This window comes from Cydia amplana, chromosome 24, assembly GCF_948474715.1.
Source record: "Cydia amplana chromosome 24, ilCydAmpl1.1, whole genome shotgun sequence".
In the NCBI taxonomy this organism is placed as follows: domain Eukaryota; kingdom Metazoa; phylum Arthropoda; class Insecta; order Lepidoptera; family Tortricidae; genus Cydia; species Cydia amplana.
Genome location: NC_086092.1, coordinates 587,198 through 599,881, shown reverse-complemented (window position 1 = coordinate 599,881; position 12,684 = coordinate 587,198). Strand labels below are relative to the sequence as shown.

Genomic DNA, 12,684 nt, shown 5'->3' with positions numbered 1-12,684 from the left:
GAGCGTCGGTGTCTAGTTGACTCTATGGCTGCTGCTCGACGCAACGTTGGCGCAACTGCGCAGCGACGCCATTTTCCATAGCACTTACTAGACGCCTCAAAAGACGCTAGGGTGGCCCTTACACCAATCATAATAACAATCAACACTGTCTGGGATTTTTTTTCTATAAATAAATAAATAAATATTGGGGGACATCTTACACAGATGAACGTAGCCGCAAACTAAGCAAAGCTTGTACTATGGGTACTAGGCGACGATATACATACTTATATGTATAGATAAATACATACTTATACATAGAAATCACCCATGACTCCGAAACAAATATTAGTGTTCATCACACAAATAAATGCCGTTACCGGGATTCGAACCCAGGACCATCGGCTTCGCAGGCAGGGTCACTACCCACTAGGCCACTTTATGTTTAATAGTCAACATATTCATTCCTCGAAAGTGCGTGATATCTACCAGCCATGTTTGTATGTTTGATAAATGTGATATTTTCACGCAAAAGGTACGACAGTGTCAATAAGGGCGATCTCTTATCGCATTGTTATGGCTACAACGCTCTTATCGACAGTCGAAAACTCTCTCCATTTGACCCGGTGCTTGACCTGATAGTAAATGCCTTGAACACCTTTCACACTTTATTATTTGTACACGGTCCATATATGTTAATAGTAGATTCTTAACCAAGGGTTGAAAGGCATTCATTCATGGCGAGGTAGTAGCCTCGAACTATTGGCGCTCTCACTGCGTTCGAGCGCCAATAGTTCGAGGCTGAAATTATGCCTTTCAGCCGAGTTAAACACTCTACTATTCATTTCGAATACAAGGCAAGTAAAATGCATGTGTTTTTTAAAAACATTGACTAAATATTTCTTGAGGGTCCTTAAAACTAACAATATAGGCAAAAGTAGCATTATTATTGGAATGGGGAGTTAAATGGGTCAATCAACTATTTCTTGTTGTTATTCTGTGCCATCAGCGAGGAGACAATAGTAGCATAGATTGTTAGAAGAACTGCTGTACCATGTTCTACTAACATGCTCAGTAGATGTCCCATTATGGAAAGGTCTTATAACTACCATAAAATGCAAGTTTGGTTCATTTAAATACGAATAACCTAGAATTTTAAGTGACTCAGGAGACCGTAACCATAGCAACGTGTGACAAGAAAAAGTTGATTAACCCAAATATCACAATGGAAATTGTATAACAAATCCAATTAAACCTAAATTTCAAATGCTTATCATAAAAAAATAAAAATATCGTACTTGGAATGTAAAATGCTCTAGTGCAGAAACGTATCATTTTCTGCACACCTTTTAGAACAACAATGACCCTCTTTCGGAGCATGACAAATGAAAAAGCCATACCTTCAGCCCCAGGTCGCATAACGGCTGGTTTGGCCACCGACTCGGTGTTGACTTTGCCAGACTTGAATGTATCGTGCTGAATGATGTTAGCCCTGTAGACAAACATACATACACAATAAATATTATGAAAATTGTTGTCCACATTGTTCACCTTACTTCGTTCCATAAAAAATTGTATGCAGGGTGCTTCCTAACAGGAGCAATAAATTAAACTAAAGGCTGTACTCCTCAAACTGACCAACATTTGTTCAGCAACTTTTAAAAATTATGAATCCTTTAGACTTCCTCTTTTACATACAAAATAAATATTGACTTCAATGTACGCTGGCTTCAGTGTGTTTGACGTTGCTTGTCACGCTTTAAAACATAACAAAATTTGCAATACATTGCGTCTTAGAATAAACTTTAAAGTGTAATAAAAATCAAAACATGAGTTATTTTCAAAAGTTGCTGAACAAATGTTGGTCAGTTTGAGGAGTACAGTTATTGGCCGGTGGCTAGTTACAGGCGAATTACCCTATTACAAATTATTTATGGATATCTTTATATAAACTTATTGTACAGTATGTAACATCATCATAAATATTTCCTGACGTATGGAAATATTTATGATGATGTTACATACTGTTTTGTGACGTCGGATTTTGTTCGTTAATAGTAGGTACATTATTGTCGAGGCTCGGAAGTAGCTACTTGCAGGCTGAGGATTCGTTTTAAACGGACGACCTTGGGAGTCCGTTTAAATGAATCTGAAGCCAGCAAGTAGCCTTCCAGCCGAGTCATATAAGTATAGTGCTTTTTTCAAAAATGGTGCAAGAAATAGAAATATTTTACAGAAGCAACGTTCTAATTTTCACAGAAAAAAGTAAAACCATTGAAAATATTTGCTTTGCCGCCTTTAAAAAAAATGGAAGTCTATTTTTCTGCTGAAAATACGCCAACCTATTTGAGACACCTAAATAGTCGCGGTACCAACATTATAATAATAAGTGCTGATCATCTGTTTGGCTGTTTAATTGGACCTATGCCTTCATTTGATATGGCCATTTCAACTTTTAAAAGTTTGGAACTCGACAAATAATGGAATTCGTATGCAACATTGCCGTCCCGAAATCGAGACTGCAATGTTTTTAACTTTTTAATTTTTTGACTGACCATAAACTACGCACTTCGCGACCAATTTTTTAACCGGCAACATCGACTTTGCCGTCCATTTTTGAGAAAAAGTAATTGTGACTGACTTGGAAGGCGACACGGAGTCCTCGAGCATGGCGGAGCCATCGTCGCCCTCGATGCCGAGGTGGTCGCGCGCGCGGCGCTTGCGCACGATGATGTCGATGTAGCCCGCGATCACCTGCAGGATCTGCTCCGCCTCCGTCGTCTGCACCGAGTAGTACTGGTCGCTGGGGGACAATGGAAACATGGTCAACTTGTGGAAAACACTATACCAGGGATGTTGCGAATATCCGCATCCGCAACCGCGGAACTTCCGCATGATTTTCAACATCCGCATCCGCATAAAATCGATGCGGATTTAATGCGGATGCGGATGTGGAACAGGTCGGTACAGGAACGTCTTAGCGTTGGCGAAGTGCTAGACTGCTAGGTAATTTAGTCATTAACCAAAAAAACCTATTAGAAATGAGCAGTCAAGCGTGAGTGGGACTTAATTTACGGAACCCTTGGAACGCGAGTCCGACTCGCACTTGGCCGGTTTTTTGAAATAAAAATTACTAAAATGTAATATTTGACGTTTTTTATGGTACTATCTTGACATCCGCATCCGCTTCCGCGAATGTCAAAAAATCGGCATCCGCAACATCCCTGCACTATACATACTTTACAGTAAATATGGTGCTACTTTACCGCCCTAGTGTGACAATAAGCACGTTGTATGTCGAAAATTTAACGGCCCATATGTACTGTAAGTGTAAGACCTGAGTGGACGCTCGCTCGGCGACGCGTGCAGCGTGGCTGTGGGCTCACTTGTGATGTGAGCAGCGTGCACTAAGGCCGCTCCTATACGTGCGCATTTGTTTAACATGCACGCCGCACGCCCCGCCCCGCTGCACGCACAACAAGAGCGTCCACTCAGGCCTTACACTAAAACTTTGTACGATACGTGTGCGAATAGGTAATTATCGCTTGTATCGTAATGTGCTATTATTATACACTTAAATATAATAATGGGACAAAATAAACAAGATTATACCTACAATTACACGGCAGGCGACCGCCTTAATGCTCAAGAAAGATTACTGCCTACTCGAATGACGTCACAAAATGTGCTGACACCGCTGACTATCTGATAGGTTTAGATAAACTGAGAATCTTCAGATCTTGGTTTACTTTAATTATGTTCAAAATATTATGTCTTATGGCATTATGATCTGGGGTAAAACTACTATGTATCGCTGCCATAAAAAAGTTTTTATTTTCAAACGTTATTCATCTGTAGCCTTCGAATATTAGGCGTCAGGTCTGCAGGATCTCCTTGGTCTTCTCGGAGAGTCCATGGTAACCCAGGAGACGGAGACCAGCAGTCACCAACCTGTAGTCACCGAAGTCCAGGGTGAAGGTGTTGGGGCTGGCGCACCAGCGACGGACGGTAGTCAGCGGCCAGGTCTGCAGGATCTCCTTGGTCTTCTCGGAGAGTCCATGGTAACCCAGGAGACGGAGACCAGCAGATACCAACCTGTAATCGCCGAAGTCCAGGGTGAAGGTGTTGGGGCTGGCGCACCAGCGACGGACGGTAGTCAGAGGCCAGGTCTGCAGGATCTCCTTGGTCTTCTCGTCCAGACGGAGCACGGAGTCCTTGGTGACGCCCAGGAGACGGGGGACCAGCTTGTTCTTGCCCTTCATTTTCTCCTGTAAAATTATGGAAGGTTTTAAACCCAATAACAACAACACCTAGTGCATGAAATACATATTGGACACCAGCTAATTTCGGTCGTATAGGTGAACCAGGATCTATTGAGGGTGCGCCATGTTGCGGAATTTCACTGGAACTAATTTTTTCATACTACACTGAATTGTCACCCTATACATGAGAATAACAGCGCCCTCTTGACAATTATCATATATTACTGGTCAGGCTATAGCTTAGGGTGGTATTCCACTTGTCCAATTTCTTGGCCCAATGTGTATTTGCATCTCTACTTTTGTATAGTGAGAAAGTGAGACGCAATACACATTGGACAAAGAAATTGGATAGGTGTACTACCACCTTTAGACAACATCCAGGCTGTTTGTTACTATATGAGGGTTCTCGGGGGCGAAAAATCAATCTAGCTAGGTCTTATCTGTGGGAAAACGCGCATTTTTGTGTTTCTATATGTTTTCCGAGCAAAGCTAGGTCTTCCAGAGCAGGACCTTTTTGTTATCCTTAGGCTCCTAAGCCACCCCAAATGTGTAGATGGGTATGGGTATACAAATATCATGTCATGTTTTTCCTGCTCCCAACAATTCTTTAAACACTCGACGCAGCGTAATTATTTCTGTCAGATATTCTAAGATTTTAAAAATATACCTAAGTAAGTTAGCATTTTAAAACCACTTTGTAAGTAGCCTCTAAGTATGTACCTTCACAAGGAAAAACGCCACGCCGTAAGTGGGCAGGTCTGGCGTTCTTGGTGTACAGCACTTAGGCTTCCAACTCCGAAAAACCGCTGTCGCCACCTAGCGGCCATATCTGTGCTGATCGTAACAGATGCGTTTTGTTAGAGAGTGAGCGTTCTGTACCTAGTACTATTATTGAAGTGAAAACTTCTTTAGCGGCGCTGGGAGACAGCGTAAGGCGATCACGTGACCGTAAGGGGCGTAAGGCGATCACGTGACCGTAAGCCCCGTAAGGTGGCCACTCATAATTTAGATGGCATTTAAATCAATAAAGAAAAACTCAATGTTATTTGACATTTATGTTGCGGACTCCTTTTCAAGACTCTTTACCTATGTTCAAATAATTTGACGTTGTCATGGCAGTATGTAAATAAACATGTCAATGAAAAAGTGTGATCTTATTTGAGAATGATAATAATATATAATAAATAAATTGAATACCTCCGCTAAACGTATGTATCGTGTTACCGGGCGTCGGTAACATAGTGAGGTGAGTTTTCACTTCTGTCGGCACTCCCGGAGTGCAACCGTTGTTTTTTAGGGTTCCGTACCCAAAGGGTAAAAACGGGACCCTATTACTAAGACTCCGCTGCCCGACCGTCCGTCCGTCCGTCCGTCTGTCACCAGGCTGTATTTCACGAACCGTGTGTATGATGTATTTCTGTTGCCGCTATAACAACAAATACTAAAAACAGAATAAAATAAAGATTTAAGTGGGGCTCCCATTAAACAAACGTGATTTTTGACAAAAGTTAAGCAACGTCGGGCGGGGTCAGTACTTGGATGGGTGACCGTTTTTTTGCTTGTTTTGCTCTATTTTTTGTTGATGGTGCGGAACCCTCCGTGCGCGAGTCCGACTCTGGGGTATCTATGGATAGGTCTTCAAAAATGATATTAAGGTTTCTAATATCATTTTTTTTTTCTAAACTGAATAGTTTGCGCGAGAGACACTTCCAAAGTGGTAAAATGTGTCCCCCCCCCCTGTAACTTCTAAAATAAGAGAATGATAAAACTAAAAAAAATATATGATGTACATTACCATGTAAACTTCCACCGAAAATTGGTTTGAACGAGATCTACATAGTAAGTAGTTTTTTTTTTTATACGTCATAAATCGCCTAAATACGGAACCCTTCATGGGCGAGTCCGACTCGCACTTGGCCGGTTTTTTTATTCTGTGAAGGGTACCTTGACCAGGAAAAACGCCACGCCGTAAGTGGGCAGGTCCCTGGCGTTCTTGGTGTACAGCACTTTGGCGTCCAACTCCGAAAGTCCCGCGTGCCGCTTATGCTCTTTGAACACCTTCTTTTCGGCGCCTTTGACCTTGACATACGAGCCCGGGAGGAATTCCTTCAGACTGTGGACAAAGGTAAATATAGCTGGTCAACCAAATTTTTTTTTTTTTTATTAAAAATGGGCTTACTCATGGCCACAGACTAGCCGAGGTGAAGACGTGGCCTACGATGGAGCGAGTCTGCCCAGAAGGTGCCTGTCCCTGTGCCTGTCAACCAAATCTTGTCAGTAAAAAAAGGCGCGAAATTCTAATTTTCTATGGGACGATATCCCTTCGCGCCTACATTTTTCAAATTTGCCGCCTTTTTCTACTGTCAAGATCTGGTTGACCAAGTATAGAAATGACAAACTGATTCACAATTTTGCTATAGTAGTTTGTGTAGTCACTATATAGTACTAGTGGCTCTGTGAGAGGTAGACCTCGCGAGCATAGCTTATTGGGACCGTGCACGATGAAAAAGAAATACAAAAAGTTATGTCTTACTGGGGATCGAACCCAGACTTTCTGTGTGCAAACAAAAAAAGCGAATGTTTACAAAACGCGCCATGATAGTTCTTAGTTCTTAGCTAAGCTGACGAAATTCGGCTACTCATTCTCGAGTACAAACTAAATATCTAAATACCGCCTAAACCAGCAATACAATTTTTCTGCATTTTTTGCCATTTACTATGTAAATATGTCTCAAAAAGAAAATACTCTTATGATATCGATACGACTATTTTTTTAAGCGCGAGGTATCACAACTCCATTTTTGAAAATTTCCAAAAACGGGATCGACAAAAAAATTGTATTTACTCATAGAATCTGGTCACAAAATTTCACAAGAATCGGTTGAGAATTGTGACCTGTAGAGAACATCCGGACATACAAAAGCAAAATGCCGGAGTCAAAACGTAGACCTTCGCTACGCTTCGGTCAATAAAACAAAGTCGCTTTCCGCTGTCTGTCTGTCCCTATGTATTGGCTCCTCTACACGATGGGCCAACGCCGGCCACTCCAAGGGACGCAGCCATGCGGTAGAATGAGATAGCAATATCACTTGCTCCCTCTAACGCATAAATGCGTCCCTTGGAGTGGCCGGCGTTGGCCCATCGTGGAGAGGAGCCATATGCTTAGATCTTTAAAACTACGCAACGGATTTTGATGCGGTTTTTTTTAATAGATAGTGATTTAAGAGGAAGGTTTATGTATAATTTGTTAACCCGTGTGAAGCGCGGCGGGTCGCTAGTGTTCAGTATATGATAGGATTTCGAGACGAAAAATTTATAACCTAATATGGGCAATACAGAAAAATCCATCCATCTAGAATAAATAAGTTATTTTTAAAGGATTTTTTGCCAAAGATGACATTTTTGGCCTACTTGCACCATCCCACTGACCCGGGGATAAGCGGTTAAACCGTTAACCCAGTGTCAAATTGTACTGGTAACCATGGCAACTCCAGGTTTAACCGGTTAACCCCGGGTTAGTGGAATGGTGCAAGTAGGCCTTAATGACTGCTGCTCCTAATTCATTTAAAATGAAACTTATCACAAATAAATGTTAGAAAGTAGATAAATAAACACTTACTCTAAGAATCCCGTGGTGTGTTTGTCCTCCTTGTGGTCACCAAACTGGATCTGACACTGTATGCCGGCGAACTCGCACGCTGTCAACAAAAATCTTTCGTAAATTTTTCAATTTAACCTCAGATGATATTTACGTATTCATTTTTTTAAACAAAACCTTGCGTACAGTCAGTGGCCAAGGTGCTCAACAAATATCTGAACACGCCTCTATTGTCAAGGCGTTAGAGTGCGTGTTCAGATATTTTTGAGCACCTCAGCCGCTCCGATATATCTGATGGCGACTGTTCAAACATGAAACCTGCATTGTGGAACCTAAAAATTTATATCTGGGTGACCGAGCTTCGCTCGGAAAACACATAAAAACTCGAAAATGCGCGTTTTCCGAGAGATAAGACCTAGCTAGATCGATTTCTCGCCCCCGAAAACCCCCATATAGTAAATTTCATCGAAATCGTTAGAGCCGTTTCCGAGATCCCCGAAATATATATATATATATATATATATAAATAAATAAATAAACAAGAATTGCTCGTTTAAAGGTATTAGACAGATTATTTTGTGTTAATATCTCAAAATAGTGCTTTGACGCTTAAGGTTAGCAAAATATGACGATTAGCAAAAAATAATCATGTCTTTAGATATGCCATATCCAAAGAAACGGAACCTATAGACTATTTTATAATCTGCGTGTTTCAACCCGATTTCCTCACCTTTATCTTGAGTAATGGGATGCGTCCCATCCAATATGGCGTCTCTGGCTTGGACGTACAAGAGGTTCAACTGCACAGGGTCCCGGGAGTCCACGTTTCTGTCCGAGAAGATCAGCTTGCGTCGCAGGAGTAGGGTTTCGGTAACGTCGATTCCTAAAAGCATCCTAACTCCCAAAGGCCTTTTAAAAGGACAAATGCATCACATGTCACTTACCTTTATCTTGAGTAATGGGATGCGTCCCATCCAATATGGCGTCTCTGGCTTGGACGTACAGGAGGTTCAACTGCACAGGGTCCCGGGAGTCCACGTTTCGAAGAACAGCTTGCTCGAAGGAGTAGTGTTTCGATAACATCGATGCCTAAAACCATCCTAACTCCCAAAGGCCTTTTAAAAGGACAAATGCAACACACGTCACTTACCTTTATCTTGAGTAATGGGATGCGTCCCATCCAATATGGCGTCTCTGGCTTGGACGTACAGGAGGTTCAACTGCACAGGGTCCCGGGAGTCCACGTTCCTGTCCGAGAAGAACAGCTTGCGTCGCAGGAGTAGGGTTTCGATGACATCTGTGCCTAAAAGCAACCTCCTAACTCCCAAAGGCCTTTTAAAAGGACAAATGCAACACACGTCACTGACCTTTATCTTGAGTAATGGGATGTGTCCCATCCAATATGGCGTCTCTGGCTTGGACGTACAGGAGGTTCAACTGCACAGGGTCCCGGGAGTCCACGTTCCTGTCCGAGAAGAACAGCTTGCGTCGCGGGAGTAGGGTTTCGGTGACGTCGATGCCTAAAACCATCCTAACTCCCAAAGGCCTTTTAAAAGGACAAATGCAACACACGTCACTTACCTTTATCTTGAGTAATGGGATGCGTCCCATCCAATATGGCGTCTCTGGCTTGGACGTACAGGAGGTTCAACTGCACAGGGTCCCGGGAGTCCACGTTCCTGTCCGAGAAGAACAGCTTGCGTCGCGGGAGTAGGGTTTCGGTGACGTCGATGCCTAAAACCATCCTAACTCCCAAAGGCCTTTTAAAAGGACAAATGCAACACACGTCACTTACCTTTATCTTGAGTAATGGGATGCGTCCCATCCAATATGGCGTCTCTGGCTTGGACGTACAGGAGGTTCAACTGCACAGGGTCCCGGGAGTCCACGTTCCTGTCGGAGAAGAACAGCTTGCGTCGCAGGAGTAGGGTTTCGGTGACGTCGATGCCTTGCTCGCGGAGGGTCTTGGCAGGTTCTACCCAGTTCACTGTACAGATGGACAATAGTTATTTACGATACAAGTGCGAAAAAAAGGAATTTCGAAACGAGTGGCGATAAATTAAAACATGACCGAAGGGAGAGTTTTAAATCGACACGAGTTGCGAATTACTTATTCGCACGTGTATCGTACAACGTTTTACAGTACATATGTCCCTTTAAAATTTGACTTTCGCAAAAAAGTGTTATTTTACGCACTAGTGCGGGAAAATAGGACCATATGTACTGTAATAGTTCTATATAGTAATGATCAATATTGCGACAAGCGGCAAATTAGATTAAAATATAATGGCATTTGCAGCAATAGGGTAGGTACAGTCAAGTGGAAAATTAAGGGTGTAGACAACTTACTCAAAAATATGTCCCATAGTTCTTAATTAGCTGGCATAAGAGCTATGGGACATAATTTTGAGATGATTCATGCACCCACTCCTAGACTTGAACGTACCTAACTACTTGGTATAGTGGTGGGGCTGGATTGCTTGATTTTGAACAGATTTCAAAATTTCGATCTTGTTTTTAAGTGAATCTGCCATTTCTCATTGTGATACAGGAACTGATGATGGGATCCTGGTCAAATCAAGTAACGTCCTCATCTCCTCTGTTTAAAAAAGTGATTTTGGTATTTTTTATAGGAATATGCCTCTGCTCTCGGAAAGAAAAGTGTAACTGAAGAGTACGAAAGTGAACTATAAATTTAAACTGATTATGTTCAGTCACGCTCCGTGAATGTTGAGCCATTTAGAGTTCTAGTTAAGTTGGACATTCCATAGCGTAAGTATTGAACATAGACTAGGAATCCCCTAGACTGAGTTTAGAGCAATCATTTCATGAAACCGTTGTTGTGCTGCCAAAAATACGGGGGTGCGGGGGGACGAGGTGAGCGAATCCCGAACCGTGATTGGTCCGTTCAAAGACACGGACCAATCACGGCACGGGATTGACTCGAAGATGGAGTAAAACTACCGTATAAGTGGCAGAGGGGGTAGCGTTACTATGCTCAGTCTAGAGGATTCCTAGTCTATGGTATTGAACAACCAATCTAGGACCGTACCTTCGTCGTCAGTCCTGAGCTTCTTCCGGAGCTGGTCCATCTTGGCGTCCCGCTCCTTGTCCTGGTGTTTCCGCTTCAGGGTCAGGGTCCCGAAGTTGGGCTTCTCGCAGGGGTCAGGCTCCTCTTTCAGCTCTTCACGGACCTAAAAAGAAAATAAATGTAAAAAAAATTGTATGAACATTTTCAATGTCAGAGTCGGTGAACTGTTTAAATAACACTACAATACAATATTAACGGGTTATTCCACCAAGTTGTTACCAGTGGGAACTACTGGGAAAAATAATTCCCAGTAGTTAACACCAACTCGGTTTGGTTTTTATTTCCAGTAGTTAGGGGTCATCCATTAATTACGTCACACGTTTAGGGGGAGGGAGGGGTCAAGAAAATGTGACATGTTGTGACATGGGGGAGGGGGGAGTCACAAACATTGTGATGTCACTTTAACTTCATCAGTAACCGAAAATTAATTTATATTTTTTTATTCGCTGTACAGTTAAATAATGAGATTTTGGATGTAACTTTCGTTGTGTTATAAAATTACTAATATTTTTATATCAAAAATATTTTTTTATTAAAAAAATAATGCCGATTTAATATTGTCGATTTCGTTGAAAACGATATTGCCTAAAATGTGACGTCACACCAGGGGGGGAGGGGTTTGCAAAATGTGACCAAGTGTGACAAGGAGGGGGGGAGGGTTAATAAAACCTAGAATTTAGTGTGACGTAATTAACGGATGATCCCTTACCACTGTTAAAAGGTGGGATTTTTTTCCCAGTAGTTACCACCAGAAATTTGTTAGAGTTTAATACTAATAAAAACAGTATACAGTACTACTGGGTTTTTTCCCCAGTTACCAGTGGGAAAAAAATTCCCAATAGTTACCACTGGTAACATCTTGGTGGTAACTAGTGGGAATAACCCATATTAACTCAATTTTCATTGACTAAGCGTTAGCGAAGGTCTCCGTTTCAGCTTGGGCAAACAAAATGCTTGTACAGTCGACGTCAAAGATATGTTTACATTTTCCGCCTTATTACAAAAGCATAAGGTGCAAAACTGTAAACATATCTTTGACGTCAATATGTCCGGATGTTCTCCTCTACAGGTCGCAATTCCCGACCGAATCTCGTGAACATTTTGTAAGCAGGTTCGATAAGTATTTCTTGAAGTGAAAACTTCTTTAGCGGCGCTATGCACTTTTTGTGATGGGAAAAAACGTTAAACTCACGAGAGCGTAAGACGTAAGATGTCATTGAGTTTTCACTTCTGTCGGCACTCCCGGAGTGAAACTCGTTTTTTTGTCAATTTGTTTTGGGAATTTTTTCAAAATGGCGGAGCCATAAATTTATTTATTTTTAAGTTATGCTCACGAGGTCTACAGCTTACAGAGCCAGTAGTAGCCATGAGGTGTAGTTGGTACTCACCAGGCCATATTCGTCGTAGTTGGTGATGCCAATCTTGGTGCAAATCACCACCATGAGGTTGGCCACGATCTGGCTGTCGTCCACCAGCAGGGTCTTCACGGAACCTGGGGAAAATATCGGGTTATTAAAAACGAAATACTCGAAATACACTCAAAAGCAAAGAGAATGGGTAATGCATGAACAATTAACTGTTTTCATAGTGCATACTGAAATTATAGACCTGGGGCCCGTTTCTCAAAAGCTTGTAACTTGTAATACAACTGGAAGTCCCTTTCTAATAAAAGCTGTCAAAAATTGACATCCGCTTGTGGTACAAGTTACAAGCTTTTGAGAAACGGGCCCCTGATCTTTGTTGAGACAATTCGA

General features: G+C 42.0%; 1 protein-coding gene across 1 annotated transcript in view; it reads right to left on the bottom strand.

Annotated features, from left to right (window-relative positions):
• Positions 1-12,684, bottom strand: part of LOC134659168 (talin-1) — a 157,490-nt gene that overhangs the window by 92,896 nt on the left and 51,910 nt on the right. Inside the window, exons 7-14 of the mRNA XM_063514800.1 lie at positions 12,319-12,422; positions 10,892-11,033; positions 9,635-9,826; positions 7,861-7,939; positions 6,186-6,354; positions 4,075-4,247; positions 2,621-2,782; positions 1,380-1,471 (exon numbers count right to left, since the gene is read on the bottom strand). Coding sequence (XP_063370870.1) covers positions 1,380-1,471; positions 2,621-2,782; positions 4,075-4,247; positions 6,186-6,354; positions 7,861-7,939; positions 9,635-9,826; positions 10,892-11,033; positions 12,319-12,422 — 1,113 coding nt within the window. The remainder of the gene's footprint in view (positions 1-1,379; positions 1,472-2,620; positions 2,783-4,074; positions 4,248-6,185; positions 6,355-7,860; positions 7,940-9,634; positions 9,827-10,891; positions 11,034-12,318; positions 12,423-12,684) is intronic.